This window comes from Anarhichas minor, unplaced genomic scaffold (assembly GCF_050575085.1).
Source record: "Anarhichas minor isolate MPS153535 unplaced genomic scaffold, ASM5057508v1 ptg000016l, whole genome shotgun sequence".
NCBI classification, from domain to species: Eukaryota; Metazoa; Chordata; class Actinopteri; order Perciformes; family Anarhichadidae; genus Anarhichas; species Anarhichas minor.
The window spans coordinates 318,352-339,147 of record NW_027466462.1 but is presented as its reverse complement, the minus strand read 5'-3'; the positions used below and the strand labels follow the sequence as shown (position 1 = coordinate 339,147).

Sequence of the window (20,796 nt, the reverse complement as noted above, 5' to 3'; positions counted from 1 at the left end):
ACGCGCTCCGGCTGCGTGACGTCACCAACTGAGAAAGAAAAGGAGGACAAAACAATTACGAGACTTCCTGAAATAAACACTTTTTTTTTTAAACCATTCTTTCTGACTTTAATGCGCATGACACATATTGTTGTGTGTTTTTATTTATTTATTTTCTCATATTTTAAATGACATGCTGTCTTCCTGGTCTCCACTAGGGGGCGTCGCTGCTGTATTCTGGAGCACTGCGGTGTTTGATGCAATGCATCAACATCAATATTGCTGCTAATAATTAAGATACCTTAGACTGTAAAGAACAAGAAAAACTAGCATTCAGTATACAAAAAACAAAAAAATATATACAATTAATATAGATGACCAGGACTCAAGTTGTTTAAATATTTAACCCAGTGAAAGTGGAAAATAATATTAATATATAATATATTTATCGCAGTTTTTAATGTAAAACAGTGAAATATATTGTGAAAAACACATTGGTGGAAGAAGCAGTCAGATATTTGACTAAACGTAGCAGTACCACAGTGTAGAAATACTCTGTTACAAGTACACATCCTGCATTCAAACTTAAACCAAATACCCAGAGCACTAAACTATGTTGACATTATGGGGACTCGTCTTTATGTTTTCAACAATTCAAATACATTTTAGAGTAAATTGTTACTGTCTCAATATACTGCAATATGTATGTAATATATATGCTGTAGCACAGTCATTTCCTTTTGGGATTCATAACATGTCTATTAATGTATTTATATATATATTTCTATCCCGGACCTAAATACAGCATCTCTGCAACTGTACTTTATTGCAGAATTCTATTTTTTTTACAAACCTGTATTTGTTTACACGTCTTAATTATCCCAATTTTTATATCAAATTATTTTACCTAATTTGAACGTTTAAATGGATTTTTTAAAAATATATATATATATATATGTTTTTATTTTTTATCTCTGTTAGTATATCTCTTTGTTTTGTTTTGTTGTTTGACTCTGGGGTATAAATAAAGTTTGAATGAATGAATGAATGTAAGTGGAAAGTGAGTAAAACATCCCAGTGTGTGGTGAGAAACAATCATACAATCTATAACTTACTGTTTAATGTGTTTAATGTATTTAATGGTTTGTTTACATCATTAAAACTGTCAACCCTCTCGCTCACTCTGGGGGGCGTGGTTTCCTGTATATTTGGGCGGGGCCAGACTGTTGCCTAGCAGCGCAGTGATTGACGGCTGAGCGGCTTAAAGCCTCAGAGAGAGCTGCGGTCAGAGGCGACACGAGCAGCCGGTTTAGAGGAGGAGACCTCGGGACTCGTGAACGTCTCCTTCAGCCTAACGGACTTTAAATCTACTTTACGATCGTTTTCCTGCAACAAGAAGTCTTTAAACTCAGATTCCTTCTTCTGTGAGCAGCTGAGGTGAGATCCGTCTGTCCGAGCCTCAGGTGAGCTGTACCTGTGAGGCGAACAAGATGTTTAATATAATGTCGAAATATACATTCATGCTGTAGTATCAGAGGTTTTAACATGAGTATCGCACAATAACAGCAGCTGAGTTAAAAGAATAAAAAAGAGCAAATTACACTAGAAAGTACTAAATACTTTAAAATAAAAAGAATAGAAACAGTAAATAAAGCACAATAGAAACACATTTAAAGCGTTTGGACTGGATTACAAAACAAAAGTATAAAGTGTGGAACTAAATAGAGAAACTCTTACATATGAGACATCTGTGTGCTTTTGTAATTAAAGCTTTATATCCTCTTCTACTTTATTCTATTGACTTTTCAGGTGTGTGTGTGTGTGTGTGTGTGAAGCATTAAGAAAGTGTAGCACGCTCGTGCTCACACTGTTCAGCTCAGTGACCCTCATTGAACCCGCACACGCTGTCTGTGGTGGTGCGTTCAGGGTCAGTAAGAAGTCTCTTTTATATTTTATGATGCATTGCTGTAGATTAAACTACAGTTTAATAACAGTAACAATAATCCAGAACCATCAGACACAACAATAAAACATTCAACGGATCAACCGATACTTTCATTTATACGTTTACTTCAGTAAGGGTTTGAAAGCAGGACCTCTACTTGTAGTGAGTATCATCACAGTGTGGTATTAGTACTTTTACTGCAGTAAAGGATCTAAATACTTGTGTGTTCAACGTGTTCAACATTTACATTTTTTAGAAACTGCAAACGTGGAGTTTGTCTGTGAGAAACCAAACAGCCGCTGTCTTTGAGGGATATGAACACGTGTGTGAACTCTTTATAAATCAGTGAGAACTCGGCCGACTGTCCTCCCTGTGACTGAAAGGTTGCAGGTTTGATGCCCTCGCCAGGCTGCCGCAGCGCCCTCGAACACAACAGGTGTTTCATTATCAAATGAATTTAAAACTCAATCAGCTAAATGTCAGAAAAACGTGAAAAAACAGGTCAGAAAATCTGTGTGTGTTTAATCCCTGGTGTGTGTGTGTGTGATGGCATGCAACACACACACACACACTTACACACACACACACACACACGGCGGTGCTTTGGGATTAAACATCACTGTCTCATCTCAGATTACTCCTCTCTCTCTTTCACGGTGAGGGTTTTTCTTGCGTCTCTGATTTTACGTTTTATTGTGAAGCGCACAGAAATACATTTAAAATAAACTGCGGTTGATACGGCGATAAAATACTGAAAATTACGAAATCTATTCCTAATCCTCGTGAAAAAGACTGGACGCCTAACCGCAACCCAAAAACGTCCTCCCTCCCAAAAGATGTTCACATTAACACGACAACTTGATGATTCAAACAGGAAATTGGACTGAAATACAACAGTTTGACACACACACACACACACACACACACACACACACACACACACACACACACACACACACACACACACACACACACACACACACACACACACACACACACACACACACACACACACACACACAGATTAGAGGCCCAGATGGGGAAGGATGGATTTGTAAAGTGTGTGTTTGTATGTGAGCCAGACAACCTTTCATGTATCTCCGTCTCTTTCTCAGGACGACGACACTCGTCCATGTCGTCCCCTCAGCAGCTGCAGGACAGAGGTACAGTAGTGTTTACGGTAGTGTTCTCTACAGTAGTGTTCTCTACAGTAGTATTATTTACGGTAGTGTTCTCTACGGTAGTGTTCTCTACAGTAGTATTATTTACAGTAGTGTTCATTAGGTTTCTTGGAGATCTCTGTAGGAATTTGTGGAATGTCCCGAGGAAACAGAGGGTGGGACTCGGGACGCGTTTCCCGTCTGCTTGTTGCCGCTGAAGACCCTCACTTCCTGTTTCGGGCCTTGGCTCTTGCTCGTGTTTAGACAGAGACACAGAGAAACACAATGATATGAAGGCAGACATGGAGACCATCAGATGATTGGTTGTGTATTGATCCTCTCTGCTCTCCGTTCACAGAGCTGATTTTCGTTCATGTCAGCATACTCAACTATAAAAACTCATGTAGTCAAAGCGATATAATACTAGAGCCTCAGTATGTAGTTAAGTTTAAGACACACACACGTAAACAAGGATGCACAATGCTGCCATGGAGTCGCTTAATTGTTTGACTGCACAAGCAGGTTTTTTTAGCCCATATTTGTTTAACGCCACATTTTGGCAAAAAGCCGTTGAGAGCTCCTGTTTGCAGTGAACCCGAGACTGTTCAGACAACTGTCACTGAAATAGTTTGAAACTGCAGAAAACTTTAAAACGTGTGATTCTCAGGCAGGTTCTGCAGGTAAAAGCAGCAAAATGTGTGTGTACAGATTATGACCCAGAGAAGGATGCTTTTAAAGGATCCTCCTGACTTATCATTACCACGGTAATTAGAGGAATAATAAAAAAGTGTCCACTCTCTCCGCCTCCTGCAGGCCAGCAGCTGCCACGACAAGCCCAGGAAAAGAGCCTGATCCTGGGCTGAGAGAGCCCCTTTGGTCCAGCCACCACCCACCACACTGATCTGAAACATGCTATAACCACCTGACTGCCAATCAACATGATGGCCTCGGTGGCTGTCGGAGGCACCCGGAGAAGGTCTCTCATGCTGAGAGGGGTGGACCCCGAGACCTGTATGATCGTGTTCAAGAACCACTGGTCACAGGTAACCACCTCATCTACTAATCAATAAGCTCATCAACCAATCAGAGAGATTCTGTCCCCCAGTGTCTTCAGCCTGTCCTGTTGTCCTCATAATGGTTGAAAGACAGTGTGTGTGTGTGTGTGAGAGCATTACTGACCCAGACTTTGGCCCTTAAACAAAGGATCCATTTAGAAACAAGCCTCTCTCTCTACGGCCGCCAAGAAAACACACACACACACACGCACGCACGCACGCACGCACGCACGTGTGTGTGTGTACGTGTGTGTGTGTGTGTGTGTGTCTGTGTGTTGTCCTTGTCTGAAGCAAAGGTTAACACAAGTCCAGACAGTGAATTAAATTCTTCTGTGTCTCTTTTTTCATTCATGTATTCGTTCCTCCCACAGCGATCCGTTCTCTATTGTATCTTACATTTCTTATAGTGATGAATTAAGTGTTTGCTGTTTATAAGTATGAATATTAACGATGCAAAACCAGAATTCCACAGTTTTACAGGGGACGTTATGAGGCCTGACATTTAGGTTCATAGGTGGTTTACTGGAGGCAGGAAATTAAAATTTTGGCAAAAAGGATGACGCCATCTTGTTTTATTTCCGTCGCCATCTTGGTTTTTGTTGTCGCCATCTTTACTAATTGCCTGTCGCCATCTTGGTATATGGCCATTGCCATCTTTATCCGTCGCCATCTTGTTTTTTTGGAACCAAACGTGACTCAAGAGGATGAAGCAAAGTACAAGCGAGCGCTGAAGAAGACATTTTTAGCCAATCACAATGTTACCTTCCATGAACAGAAAACACACTGTCAAAAGGTTCTTTTCACAATTAGCAGGAAACAATTCATCGACTCTGTATCTTGAAGGTTTTCCACAATCTCTTCAACAACGCCAGAGTTCCTCACACCTAGTGACCGTTAATGTTGAGGACGTGTCCGATGTCCCGTCTCTCTGCAGGTAGTGAAGATCCTGGAGAAACACGAGCCGGGTCGTAGCCTCACCGGCGCTTTGAGCTTCCTCTCCGGTCACGGCGGAGCGCTACGCCTCGGCCCCATCCCGGCCGACGAGGCCAGCGCCGTCCAGAACTACGTGGAACACATGCTCTTCCTGCTGATGGAGGAGGAGGCGGGCCAAGGTAAGAGAGCAAAAGAAGAACACGTGCCATCGCCCCACTATTGTATTTGGTCTCATGCCTGTTTTGGCACAGGAGGAGCGATGGGTCCCATCCTGGAGTTCGTGGTCGTGGAGGGTGTGATGGAGAGGCTGTTCCTGTGGAGCCTGAGGAGACAGTTCACTGAGGACATGAAGCTGGAGCAGCTCAGGATGTACCAGATGCTTCTATCTCAGGCCAGGCAACCTCTGCTGCACCACAAACCGGTTCTACGACCGCTCATGATGCTGCTGGCCTCCTGTGCCGGAGCTGGAACTGGTGAGTCGGTGGTCCAAGGACGTTTAGGGGAAATACACTTATGTTTACTGCTTTCTTGCCGAGTATTATTAGATAGGCGATACTGTACCACTCTCATAACTGCCCGTTACAAACGTCTATGGAGTCACTAGCTGGTTAGCTTAGCTTAGCACAAAGACTGGAAACAGGAGGAAACAGCTAGCCCTGGCCCTGTCCAAAGCTTTATAATGAACATGTTTTATCTCCTTTCTTTATTACGTACGAACATCAAAGCATAAAAATGATATGTGGTGTTAGGTGCCAGACTATTTCTTGTATTTTATGTATTTTAATATGAACTATTTGCCACTGTTTACATTTTATATTCACTGTTTGTTTAATTTGTGGTTAAACTAAAAGTACTGAAATTATTTTCCTTTTAAATTGAAATAAAAACAAAGTTTGTTTAGAAACTTTGTGTTCAGACAGTTTTCTTCATCACATACTGGTGACGGCTTGTGCCACGTCGCCACACATACATCTTTCTAATCTTTACTCAAAGACAGCCGTCATTGTCGTGGATTTCCTTCTTTCCTTAAAGTAACTAATCAGTTTAAAGACGTTGGAGTCTGAAGACATCTAATCTGTTTTAAGCTGTTAATAAGGAAGTGCTGTCAAATGCAGGTGTAGCTGGTAAGATGTTTAAACAGTTACCCGGATAGTTAATCACCTGAACCCCCCCCCCAGACAGCGGCGGTGTGGTGGAGGCGGAGCTTGTCCTCCTGTTGAACCAGCTGTGTGTCGCTCTGGTCAAAGATCCCTCAGTGCTGGAACTGTTCTTCCACACCAGTGAGGACCAGGGAGCCGCCAACTTCCTGCTCTTCTCCCTGCTCATACCATACACACACAGGTACACACACAGGTACACACACACACACACACACAAACACACACAAAAAGGTGCACACACATGTTGAACCTGCTGGACGCGCAGAGGGACACACCCAAGTAGATATACAGTATACAAATATATGACATGCCGTATATACACAGGCAGTGTACACACACACACACACACACACACACACACACACACACACACACACGGTGTGGTGTACCGACGCACACAATTGTTGCACCCACAAAAGTACACACAGTATCCAAACACAGGTATATGCACATACATATGACACACACACATATATGGTGCATAAAGAAATATGTTGCATGCACAAACAGGAAGTCGCACACACAGGTATACAAACAAGAGTAAGATACGCATGCACAAGTATTCATCCACGCAAATATATACACAGGTACTAACACACACACACAGAAGTATGGAGCACACAAATAGAATGGGTGCAAACAGGTGGGGTCCAGACACACACACGCGCACACACACACACACACACACACACACACACACACACACACACACACACACACACACACACACACACACACACACACACACACACACACACACACACACACACACTAACAGTGGTAGAGATAGGGTTAAGACACACACTAGTAGGGTAAAGCAAGACACATTTAGTGGATAATCACATTTTTATATATACACATATGTATATATATAGTATATATATATATATATATATATATATACACTATATATTTAAACTCTATTCTCTCTCTCTCTCTCTCTTGGTCAGACAGGGTTCTGTGGGTCAGCAGGCCAGAGACGCTCTGCTGCTCATCATGTCTCTGTCGGCCTCTGATCCCCGCGTCGCCCTGCACATCGCTGAGAACACGTACTTCTGTCCTGTAAGTACACGAACACGAACCAAACCAAAGCCAGACGACGTCACGTCGACACTCGAGGTCAGATAGTTTGCGTCCTTCGTCACTAAACCTTGCCGGTTCATTCCAAGACGGCCGAGGAGACGACGTCGAGTCTCACGGTCGTCTGCTCGTCTGGAAATGTCAAGGACTTGTTGAGGATCAGCGTCGCTCAGTCGATGTGGATCACAGAGATAAGCACACTGCTAACACCACGAGAGGTTACTGTGGTTTAGTCTTTTTACTTTCATGCCAATAAAGCCAAATTCATTTAATTTAATTTAAAAGACAAACAAAAAACAATGTTGCTAAAGCATCAACATAAAAAGTACAAAGTTATATTAATATTAACACAACATTGTTATATGACTATATATATATATATATACACACAGTATTACAATTACATGCTATTCTTCTGAATTGTGTGTATATATGTAAAGAAATAGCGTTAGAGTTTTACAGTAAGAGCTTTGAATCAGATTTAGTTTCTTTATTTGTGTGAATGAGTTCTGGTGCTGTGGATTCATTCATCTCCCCTCTGCATTGTGATCTCATTATCACGAGTTATGTAATAACTAATGAGCTCATACTGCGTCCTCGGGAGAGTTAGAGAGAGGGTGAGATAAACCGTACGACCACAGCGGGAGATGTTCAGAGGGAGAGAGGTAAAGAGAGAGGTAAAGAGAGAGAGAGGTGAGAGAGAGAGAGAGGTGAAGAGAGAGGTAAAGAGAGAGAGAGGTGAAGAGAGAGAGAGAGGTGAAGAAAGAGAGAGAGGTAAAGAGAGAGAGAGGTGAAGAAAGAGAGAGAGGTGAAGAAAGAGAGAGGTAAAGAGAGAGAGAGAGGTAAAGAAAGAGAGAGAGACAGAAGAAGGAAACGACGAGGACATAGAGACTGAAATGATCTGATTCTGGTTTTCAGTAAAAGTGATAAAGTTATCATGAAATACAGTATTGTGGAGAAAGAAAAGAAAAATCAATTAACATTTATATAAAAATGTATATTTTATACATTTTGTATCCCGATATTTAACTTCTGCACTATTTCACATCTTAAATTCTTACTTTACATTTTCATTGCCATTGACTGCTCTGTAGTTTTTGTGCACATGTAATAAATAACAAACAACTTAAACCCAACAATAATAATAATAATAATAATAAAAATATGATTTCACTAAAAAAACATGTAAACATTTAAAGTCTTCAAGATTCAAACAGGATTAACAGACTACAGCAGCGGCTCCATCAGGCTGCACTTATACTTAACAGCGCTTTGAGCTAAATGCTAACCATTGGAAGTTTAGCATGCTAGCATGCTATCATGAGCACAAAGGCTTCAGAATGAATGAAGAATCATTGCAAACCATAGAGTGTGTGTGTGTGTGTGTGTGTGTGTGTGTGTGTGTGTGTGTGTGTGTGTCAGATTTAAGCCCATGTAACCACGCTCTGACCTCAATCTTCATGCAGAGAGCAGATTAGTAAATCAGGGTGAGATTGGCTCGTACACAGAGAGGGATTAGTGAGTCTGCACGTGATTGGACGGTTGCCCGATTGTTAGTGAGACTCAAGACTGCAGCTGTTGATGTTTATGTTTATGTTGTTATTGTTTATGTTGTTGTTTATGTTGTTTATGTTGTTGTTTGTGTTGTTGTTGCTCTGCATTCCTTTTTATTCAAGGAATCATTTTGCATTTTTTGGGAAACACACTTATTTGCTTCAATGCAGAAAGACGATTGTTTTCTTACTGTAAATATAAGGCTACAGTCAGTTAGCTTAGCTTAGCATAAATACAGGAAACAGCTAGCCTGACTGTCCAAAGGGCACCATTACCAGCACCGCTAACCAGGACATAAATCAAAGTGTAATGTTCAGATGTTTTGGACAGAGCCAGGCTAGCTGTTTCCTGCCTTTATGCTAAGCTAAGCTAACCACTGACGGCTGTAGCTTCATATTCACTGTGACACAATGCTGAACTATTCCCTCAATGGATGTGTAAGTTGATTAATGATGTTAAATGAATCAATGAAACACTTCCTGCCTCTCCTCCTGTGTAAAGATGCCCTTTGTTCTCTGCTATTTATGGAACGAGCGTCACTAATCTGACCTGCAATTTCATTTTCACATAAGCTTGTGTGTGTGTTTACCTCACCTGTATCCATCTTACCTGTGTGTGTGTGTGTGTGTGTGTGTGTGTGTGTGTGTGTGTGTGTGTGTGTGTGTCTACAGGTGCTGGCCACAGGTCTGTCCGGTCTGTACTCGTCTCTTCCGGCCCGGCTGCAGGTTTACAGCGAAGACTGGCACTGTCTGGACCAGGCCGACTGGCAGCAGGTAATGATGACCACACAGTGAGTGAGTGATGAATGAATGAATGAATGAATGAATGAATGGATGGATGGATGGATGGATGGATGGATGGATGAATGGATGAATGGATCCATGACAGTAGTGAGTTTGTTGTTAATGAGTGAACAGAAAAGAGGTCCTGTGTGTGAATAATAGAAGGATTAACAGATGACGATGTTTGAGAATGTTTGAGTGAGTGAATTACTACGTTTTGGCTCTGATGATGGCGATAGATGAGTTATTAGAGTTCATCCTCTGGGGAACATGAATGTTTGCACCATAGTTCATGTCAATCCATCCAATCGTTGTTGAGATATTTCAGTCTGAAACAACCCAAAAGATTGTTTCCTGCAGCATTTATTTGCTCCTGCAGAAGATAATATTTACAACCAATGAGTTGCCTTCTGGTCTCTTTCTGCTCCTAAACTAAACTAATAAACAATAAATAAAAGACTGATTGATCGATGACGTCACTCCTACCTGGTGTTTGGGTCCACAGGTTCCAGCTCTCGTCCACTTCCTGCACTCCCTGGACTTCTGCAGCGCTGTTACCAAGGTAAGGTAACACACACACACACACACACACACACACACACACACACACACACACACACACACACTCTCTCACACACTGATTGATGCTACAGCCAGCTGTCTGTCTCTCAGGTGGCTCATCCCTCCATCCGGTCTCAGCTGCTGGGTTACATCTACAACGGCTTCCTGGTGCCGGTCCTGGCTCCTGCTCTGCACAAGGTACGAAGACTCGTTGCTGTTGGCTAACGTGTTGATCGCCGATGCTGATAAAACATTTGGTGTCTAAATTACACAGTTTTTATCTGTTAGAATAGTAAAAGTAAAGAAGCAGCACATGAATTAAACGCTTCACGCTTCCATAAACGTTAATGTGTGTGTGTGTGTGTGTGTGTGTGTGTGTGTGTGTGTTAACGTGCAGCTGACGGTGGAGGAGGTGATGACCACCACGGCCTACCTGGATCTGTTCCTGCGCTCCATCTCAGAGCCCGCCCTCCTCCGGAGCTTCCTGTCCTTCATCCTGCTGCACGCGCACGACAACGTGCACATCCTGGACACGCTGGTCAGCAGGGTCAACACACCTTTCCAGGTAACGCACGCTTCTTCTTCTTCTTCTTTTTCTGCTTCTTTTGTTTCTTCTTCCTCCTCATCTTCATCACCTCTTCATGCTTCATCGCTCCTAATGAGATGAACCTTTGAACCGTTTCCGTGTCCTTCAGTTGGGCACGGTGTCGCTGGCTCTGTTCAGGACTCTGATTGGTCTCTTCTGTGAAGACGTCATGCTGCAGCTGGTGTTCAGGTCAGTTTCTCTGAACGTAGAAAACAAACACCAGGTATTAGATGTTGGTTCATCTGTGAGAAGAGAACCAATGGTGCTTGTTCTACCGTAGAATAGTAACTCAGTAAGAATAAAGAATAAACAACACAATAAATGTACAGTACAGATCCTCAGGGTGACAGATCAACAGATACATTTTAGATATGAAGAATTAATTTGCCAAACTAACCGTTAAGTCTGCATCCTTGAAGCCTTCTCTTTTGTAAAAATCAGATAAACTGTTTGAAAACATGTTAAATAAAGCAAAGAGACAGAACTCCGGCGCCCAGCATTGATCAGAGATACTAGCAGTTGCATTGGGTCTTCACGATCTCTTTCGGCAGTGATGCATGCTGGGACTGAGCGGCGTCCGTGTGTCCTCAGGTATCTGATTCCCTGTAGCCACCTGAGCGGGAAGCAGCGCTCGTCCCTAAAGCGGAGGGACTGTTGCTCCTCCGGCGCCGCCTCCTTCCTGCTCCTCTTGCCCTCCTGGAGTCCCGGGAACCTCCTCACCGTTACCACACACTCAGAGCACATCCACTGGCCCAAAGGAGCAGGTCGGTATCATTCAACGTACACATGTAAGTACTGTCTTAACACGTGCTATCACGCTAACATTAACCTTTCTGTCTGCGTCAGATCTGTCAGTGTCAGACAGCGTTGGTTACTGTCGGGGCTCAGACTTTCTGATGGATGTAAACTACCTGCACTACCTCTGGGACGCCCACCAAGCCATCTCTACTGCCCTCAGGTTAGTGCGTCCTCACCTCCTCCACCAGGAAATCAGGGGACGGACTACAGATCAACCGGGACCTTTTTGTTTAGATGCTGCTGATTGGAGCCATGAATGGTTATTATTTCGTAGTTTTGGCCATATTGTTGTTGTTGGCATAACCTATTACTCATTGGTTTTATTCTGGAGACACAGAGATTCCACATCAGACTAGTGACGGAGGAAACATTGAGTTTTGGGACATCTGCTGGGCATCATTTGGAATTACATTTTTTGGGAAGGATTGAATCACCTGTCGTTTTAAGGCCTCATGGCGACACTAGAGGGAAAATTAGGGGATCACTAAAGTCAGTAGGATTGGGCCTCAGTGGCTCTCAGTTTGATGGCAACGCATCCAGTTTTTGTTGAGTAGTGGTGAATCGACAGACAGATGATCCGTTGATCCAAATAAGATATTATCTTATATGTCCAGCATCTTCAGTTCTGATGAGTTCTGCTTTGTCTGCAGGGCTTGTCGGCTCTGGTCGTCTCCGTATGACGGGATCGACCCTCCACCTCAAGACTTCCGATCGGACACACCCGGGGACGACATAGAAGACGAGGACGAGATCGTACGGCGAGTCAACAGTGACTCCATCTACTCTTTCTTCATCGCTCCTCCGCCCTCAGCCCTCTCCCCGACGCCGTCCTCCTCAGATATCATCTCCACGGGCAACCAGGCAGGACGAGCCAGCTCCGCCCTGGAGCTGGAGTGGGACGACATTTTTGCAGACAACGATCCCTCTTCGCCAGCGTTGACGGACGCGGCACTAGCGAACGGCGGCGTGACCGCCGAGGTCGACAGATTCGTCTCGACGCCTCAACACATCCAGGAAATGCGACGCACTGCGACCAAGCTGGTGCGTGGCTCGTACGTGGAGGAATCTGAGTTCGAGGACGACGTTCTGGTCTACAATCTAGTCGCCCAGAGGGAAACGAAGGCAGACATTTTGGAGCGAATCATGGCGGCAAACCGGCGGGCACGCGGGGGCATCTCAAAAGGCCAGCGGGTGTTGACGGCGACGGCGACGACGATGACGATAACAACAATGTTTACGACAACGGGAAAGACCGTCATAGAAACGGTTAACAGTATAATGTCGACAAGGAGGAGGAGCGAGGACGGAGGGAAAGAGGAAAGAAGGAGCGAGGATTATGTGAAGGAGGTGAGGAGGAAGAGGAGTGAGGATGGAGGGAAAGAGATGGGGAGAAGGAAGGAGGAAGCAGAAGATGAGATAAAGAGGATGGATGTACAAGGAGGATGTCAGTTTTTCACCAACGGCTGTAACGCTCAGAATCACATCATCAACGAATGTGATGATACGGTCGAAGACAACGAGACATTTAAGCAAAACCTGAGTGACTTCAAAGCTACTGTCAATCACGAACATCGCAAAACACAACATCCCACGCCATGTTTACCGACTTTACCCAATGGCCACACTGAATTTGAGCCACGTGACCCTTTGGCGACCGATGCAAAGTTTCCAAGTCCGCCTGGCAACAGAGTCTCCAACAATGATGACTTCCTGTCCCAATACCACGAGCTCATGCTCTCTTTAGGGGTGGACCCGGACTGTGACGACGTCACTAACGACATCAACGCTTTCAGGAGGCGGGTGCGAGTGCTGAGGCAAAAACTGGAAGAAGAGGAGGAGTCCTTCTTTAGCTCCTCGTGGGATGACGGAGAGGAGGAAGAAGGAGAGGAGGAGGCGATGGAGGAAGTGGAAGAGGAAGGAGAGGAGAGGAACAGTAGCTGTAAGAAAGGCAGCAGGAGGCATGGAGTTCCCTTTACAGGTCTGTGTTTTCAACCACGACTGAATACGATGTTGAAGTGAGTAGAGAAGCACCTTGAAGGGGCTTTGTTGTTGCACAAAAGTCAGGGTTTCCTCAAACTTAACGAGCGAACAGAAAGGAAAAGTGGAGGAAGTGAAAAGTCGGCCACCAAAAAGAGGAGGGAGTCACAATGTAAATGTAAAGATAGCTGATAAATAATGCAGCAGAATAGTTTTCAATTTGACCTTTTCAGGTGACCAATCATTTCTTAATGCTCTTCTCTGGTCAACATCAAAGCATTATGCAAATATCATACAAGTGTAAATCCAACTGTTGTGCAGAAACTCATCTTTTAAAGATGCAACGACATTGGAATATTTATTTGATGAAGAGTGCAAGTTGAAGAAACGTTTGTAGAGCTTCATTTATTCTGTTGGCAGTAAAGAAGTTGCACATATTCTAATTTACTGAGATGTATTCTATAGTTAACAACGGTTGGTTAATGTTTTACTTGGAGACTCGTTAAAAGTGACTTAAAGAAGAATACATAAAGTAATTAAGAGGAAAATGTCAGATGTCCAAAAACAATAAGAAGCTGCGTTGCTGTCGGGTCATCACAGTTAAAATATCTTCATTACTGAATAATCACTTTTATTGGTTCACTAACCTGTAGGTCCGTTCATCAGCGTGCTGTTGTCCCGCCTCGAGAACCTCCTGGAAAACTCCATCGCCGTGAACCTGCTGGTGACGGGCATCCTGGCCCAGCTGGCGTCGTACCCGCAACCTCTTCTGAGGTCCTTCCTGCTCCGCACCGACGCTCACGACCATCCCAACGTACGCACACTGCACCAGGTAACATCCACACGTCATGTACGTCTGATGCCAATGCTTCAGGCCTCTAAATGATAACGACGGGGACCCGTTTATTCCCGTAGGTGTTGGTGTCGGTGCACGCTCAGATTGAGCGCTACGTGGCGGCCAGGCCGGACTTCTCCGCCCTGGTCACTCAGGCCTGGAGGTTCTTGTTGGCTAAAGACCAAGACAGCAAGTTAAGAGGTTAATGAACACACACACACACACACACACACTTCAACACACACACAGATGGGACAAGAAACCGCCCCAGCTGGAGGTTTTAGTGCCGGAATAAAACTCTGACGTAGTTTATGTGGAAGTTACAGCAGCAGTATTAATGGGTTTATTATGTTAGTTTGCTTTAAAATGGTTTGATCAGAAGATCTCATTCTGTGTCCGTTAAATATGAAGCTACAGCGAGGAGGCGGTTAGCAGCGACTCCAGGAAGTTAATCGTTAATCCTCCCGGTTGCTTGTTTACAAATCCTACTCAGGCGGTAAACTCCGGTCCTGCCGAGTGAAGCCAAAAACGTGCATTCTCTCTAGTGTCCACCAGGGGGCGACTCCTCTGGTTGTATAGAAGTCTATGAGAAAATGACTCTACTTCTCTCTTGATTTATTACCTCAGTAAACATTGTAAACATGAGTTTATGGTCTCAATCTCTAGTTTCAAGTCTTCTTCAATACAGCATGATGTTCATTTAGTACATTATGGTCCATTTAGAGTCAAACAGACCATAAAGCAGGGGATGCTTTAGGGCGGGGCTACTGTGATTGACAGGACTCTACCACGGTCTAGGGGCCATATGGCTTTTTGTTGAGGGAACCAGTGACGCTAACCTCCTGTGGGCAAACTAAAATACGACATCCTCTATGTGCTGCATGAATTCAAAGTCGTATATTTTCAGACACAGTTTGTCGATCTTTGTCTGAAGCCGTCTCTGTCACGTTCGTGTCCCAGAGTGCCTCCAGTCTCGGGGCGGCGACATCATCCTGGACCCGTCTCTCCCCAACGGCTCCGTGAGGACCGCGCTGGCCTTGCCTCCTCTCGCCGCCCTGCCGCCATGCCCTCCCATCCCCCCTCAAGCCAAGAGCCGAGTGTTCGCCATCGTCCTGTTCGCCGAGTTCCTGAAAGAGCTGGCCGCCATCGCCCAGGAGCACAGCGTCGCACTTGAATGCACCGCGGAGGAGTGACTCACCGCCCCCGCCCGGCTTTAAATATCTGAGAAACTGCCAAGCACAAAACATGCAACACGAATGATGTCACAGTATAATATTTACATGTACAGTATCTTTATATTTCTAGCAGTACTTGAACATTTTCCCCGTGTGAATACGGATGATATTTATATGTTGATGAATATTATTTTGAAGAGAAATCAAGTTTTCTATATATTTGTGGGATCAAACAGTTTTCTACTCTGTTTTCTGAACTCTTTGCACTTCTTGATACGGAACAAATTTTGGTTATTTCAGAGTTTTATTATTTAGTCTTATTTCAAAATGCCTGTGTCGGCCATTTTAAATCAACCTCATTTGAGCAGTAATAACAGTAACCTTAATCGAACGCATTGAAGTGACTTTACAGCAGATGTTCTTAACATTTATCAACACGTTAACTTGTCTGCTAGCTATAGCTGCTCGGGCTGAAGGTTTGGAAATTCAATTTGGAAACTTAGACACAAACCAGATCTGATTCAAAATGTTACGTCTTGAAAAGAAAAGCTTTACCTGCTCAACTTAATCATTGTTTATGCTTTAACAAGCTACTTCCTTCTTGTTGCTCCAAAATGTCTTCCTTTTTATTTTTTAGAGCAACTTTTTTGTTTTGAAGTAATACACAGCATGCGATAGTTGCCGGTTGCAACCAGCTGAATCTCCTCCGCTCACTCCTCCCGTTACAAGAGTGCAGATCGAGAGCCGCAGAGTGCAAAACCGTGGTAACGCAGTAACACCGACCCTTTTACAGTTTGTAGACAACGACGACGTAAGTGTTAGCACACACGTGTTCTGGTTGTCGGCTGTAAACGGGTTCATGATAAGACTACTTTAGGAGAGGAAGTCAGACGGCCGCAGTTTCACAAGCGTGGAGAGAACTACGGTGGCCTTCAGGTTACCTAAATATATAAGTGTTTGGTTTGTCCTTTCTGGGCTACTGTAGAAACGTGGCGGTTCAACATGGCGGACCCCGCCACCCGCTTCCAATGTAGATATGAAGGGCTCATTCCAAGCTAACGAAAACACAAGGATTCTTAGTTTCAGGTGTTTAAACACTCATGAAATCGTAGTTATGAATATTATATTATTATATATTCTGATAATAGATCCCCTGACATGCTACACACACTGGCCCTTTACAAACAAAAAAAGAGAAGCTCTTCAGTTGTACATCTTTGTTTTGTCCCCCTGTTGTGTTATTGAGCTGCTTCACCTCAACCTTTGAGCACATGTCCAGTAAATGTCTGCACCAGTTGTTAACTATTTGTCTTTACTGCTGCAGCTATTTGTGGATTTTTACAGCACTTTGAACCAGATGTATGACGTTTTATTACCTAAAATGAAAAGGATGAAACGGGCAGAGCATCTGTGATTGATTATGTCAACCTGTTTGTTTTCCTGTTGTGTCTTTATCTGCACACACACACGCACACACACACACACACACACACACACACACACACACACACACACACAGTAATGTCAAAGCCTTACTTTAACCAACACTGATATTTTAGTGCAAGAAACCAAGATGCAACAAATGAAATGAATCTAAATTCTTCTGCAATCACCAGATGTTGATTTTTCTCATTTGCTCTTCTATCAACGTGCATTTCATTGTTTTCAGTGTAAAGTGTGTCATTTGTTTTTGTTGTCAGGCTTCTACGGCGTTCTGTGTGCAAAATCAGGTCGAGTGTGAAATCAGACATCGTTCAGCAAATACAGCAGAAATACTTTTCTTCTCAAAAGATGAATAGAAAGTGACAGCAACTGCTTTTGCCGCTTTTGATGCGACTGACTGCAGCCTTCACACTGCCAGCCTCTGCACAGTGCACACTGTGTTACCATGGGGGCGTTATGGGATGCACTGCCGTGTGTTGATGCTGCCTCCTGCTGGTGAAGACCAGCTGGGCCTCGTCGCTGCTCTTTACCGTTTCTCGTCTCTGCTTTTGGAATAAATTATTGCCAAAATGACGTAAAAATAATAAAACTGATTTTGACAATCTGATTTTCAGAAAACATCCTGGAGATGTGTTTGTGTGTTTCTTGTTGTATTTGTTATTAATTACATGATGCACTAATTCAAAAGGCTTCCTAAATGTATTTGGCTCCTGTCCAGTGGAAACCTCGTATCTCCAGATGTGGTATTAGTGTATTAATACTTTTACTGCAGTAAAAGATTGCTGTCTGCAGGGTCAAACACTACTCTTTGATATAAGTACGTCAATATACAATCAGAAAGATATCAGCTGAGACAGCAAGTTCGTCTCCTCTTCGAGAAGCTGTGGTGAGCTAGTTCCTGTTGGTAACCTGATTATGTATTCAGGTTACACAGACGTGAGGGCACAGACGGCACAGAGTCGGTAAACTTTGGTGTTTTTCAACGTTTGCAGGAGAAGAAGAGGAGGACAGGAGGTGATGATGAAGAAGGTTTACCTGCTGATTTGGGTTCTCGGTGAGTCAGAGAAAGAACTGTTTGCTCTGAAATATCTCTGCTTCATTGTAACAAGGATCTTATTTCAGTTTGGATCAGTGAGGTAAATCTCTTTCATATCATGTCTTCTTTCAGACTAGTGGAAAGAAAACTTCCAAAATATACATTTAGGTTTTTATTTTACTTCTTTATCTGTTTGCGTCTGTAGATTTATCTTAAATTTACCAAAAGTTACCATTACATAATGCCTCATTAACATATTGAAACATAACATTTCAGTAAACTTTTAACACAATAAATACTCCTCTTAATGTGAGTGATGAAGTGGTGAAGTTTCATGGTGATATCTATGAGTTCATGTGTTCACCTGTAGAGTCTCTAAATGTCTGTAATGTAACTAAACGTCTCTTTAAAGGACGTTTCCTCTCAATGAGTTTGTTCTCAGACTCTGATGATAAATCTCCACTTCAGCAGCTCTTACATTCACCAAACTTCACTCGTTCATTCCTCTCTGTGTGCTGAAGGTTCACACATCACTCACACACTCATTTATACTACATCCCCTCTTTAAAAACCTTTGACAACAGAAGAAAACAAGAATTATGAACATCTTTATCCAATGTCCAGATTTATGTTCTGGATAAACAAAACTAAATTATGTTTATTTTTCAGACTTCTCACTTATCATTGCCTTTATCTCTGATCTAAAATGTAAAAAAAAATTCTGGGAAATTTCCATTAAACTACTCACAACTTACGTAATAACTTATTCTCGCTGTTACAAGTGTAGCAGACACGCTTTGTATTGAGGGGTCACAAATAAAAACAGCTAACAAAACAGCTTGTTGTTGCATTTTAACACACTTTGATTGCTCTTCCTGTAGGTGCTGCAGCTGTTTTATTAAAGGGAGACGATGATTACGATAACTTGGATTTTTCAGCATCTGGCATCGGTGAATCAAGCTACGACCTATTCATACCTGGTAACTTGACACTCACAGATCCATGGCTAGTTCAAAATGACTCTTCCTCTCTTTCTTCCTCAGGTAACCTCAATCTACTCCATGATCACTCATTTGTTTTATTCATGTCAACACTATGATAACTAACGTAGCCGATCCGTCCAACTCTTTAAGATGGATTTGGGGGAAGTTTACAGTTAAAGTTGAAAAAATAAACAATAAAGTTTAAAACAAAATCAAACCCCTGTTCTGCTTATCCAAGTACGTATTTCTAAAATAAGCTTCCAGACATTTGACATTTTTCTTTATCATACTGTAATATAAGGGCTATCAAGCTAACCGGGGACAGCCAGCCAACTGATAGAGGAAGTAATATGCCATGCATTGAGATGTGGATCGTGAAGGTGCAGCGTTTAGGTTGGTGGATGGGTGTTTTACATTCATCTTTAACCATAATAGTTTGTTTGGCACAATCACAGTCACATAGAAAGCGAGAAAAAAACATTGTTGTTTTTGCAGAACTCTCCAGTATCTACGTTCTCGTCTTCAAATAGTACAAACTACAACAACCATACATTTTATGTGCCACATGAATTTGAGCTTAGATTTCCAAACAGAGGAAGCTATTGGTACCAATCACTTTTATTTAACTTCCTGAATCTAAGTTACAGTTAGCTGGAGTGCACCTCGACCCCTTCAATAACTCTTTCTGTAATGAAATGATGTACAACTCTGAGAACAAAATGCCAGAGAAAACAAAGCTTGTGGTTAAATAGCACTAGCATTTTTCTGGCTTGCTAGTGTGTTAGCTGTTAGCTTACCAGCTCCTAGAGTCAAAGATGGGTAAACCTTGCTGTGCCACTTTGTGGTGTGACTGGGCCTTTTACTCATTCATAAAATGTTCTCTCCCTCGTGTTGTTACATTTTAATGGCTCACCTGTCGTCTCTCTCTACCTACAGATGCAAGAAACACCACCAAGGACTCTTCCTCCTCCTCCACAGCTAACCTCCACCCGCTCTGTCTGGTCTATGTTCTCTTGGTTCTGTTCATGTTAGCATATTAAAATAGCATCTTATTTAATGATAGACTTAGTGAATACACCTTTATCTCTGAATCTCTTTATTTTATCCAGCCAGGATATGATTTTGTTTGCATTGCTTGCTGGAGTTATTGCGATGTGTCTGTATGCAGATGATGCTGCTCATTATCTTTAATTTGCTTCCGATGTACATTATAAAGTAACTAAAGTGAAAATGTTTCAAATAATTTATGAGTAAAAATGTTTGATCAATAAAGTTTGATATAATTAATAATAATAATAAAGTTTTTATTTTGTTGTGGATTTCAATAGAGCAGGTCCATTACTTTTGGGTGCTGGAACTAATTTCAGTGTTTACTTTATTATTATGGTTTTTACTTACTAAATTAATAATAATTCAACGTGAAATACGATCTTCAATTGCAAAATTAGAAACACTGAACCAAAAATATCAACTTTTCAGGAATTTAACATTGATGGCACAGAACATTTTAGTGCTAATCTATTCAAATGGAAACGCTTCTGAACTAAAGTTAGTTAGCTACTTGGTTCAGGTTAGAAAAAAGGTCATAACAACGCAACAACGTACCGCAAAAACGTACCGCAACAACGTAACGCAACAACGTAACGCAACAACGTAATGCAACAATGTAACGCAACAACGTAACGCAACAACGTAACGCAACAACGTAACGCAACAACGTAACGCAACAACGTAACGCCTACCGCAACAACGTA

General features: G+C 42.7%; 1 protein-coding gene and 1 long non-coding RNA gene across 2 annotated transcripts; both read left to right on the top strand.

Annotated features, from left to right (window-relative positions):
• Positions 1-4,022: 4,022 nt before the first annotated feature.
• On the top strand, positions 4,023-15,716 carry LOC142950705 (FHF complex subunit HOOK-interacting protein 1A-like). The gene is made up of 16 exons (XM_076092268.1): positions 4,023-4,127; positions 5,074-5,251; positions 5,324-5,545; positions 6,251-6,413; positions 7,183-7,294; positions 9,538-9,639; positions 10,154-10,210; positions 10,321-10,407; positions 10,607-10,774; positions 10,905-10,984; positions 11,387-11,559; positions 11,642-11,753; positions 12,244-13,571; positions 14,224-14,402; positions 14,486-14,606; positions 15,366-15,716. The coding sequence occupies exons 1-16, from the start codon at positions 4,023-4,025 to the stop codon at positions 15,596-15,598; spliced, it is 3,420 nt and encodes a 1,139-aa protein (XP_075948383.1). The 3' UTR covers positions 15,599-15,716.
• A 2,232-nt stretch (positions 15,717-17,948) lies between these two features.
• LOC142950724 (uncharacterized) lies at positions 17,949-20,342 on the top strand. The gene is made up of 3 exons (XR_012954492.1): positions 17,949-18,077; positions 18,941-19,039; positions 19,979-20,342. It is a non-coding gene; the product is annotated as an uncharacterized LOC142950724 (long non-coding RNA).
• Positions 20,343-20,796: the final 454 nt, after the last annotated feature.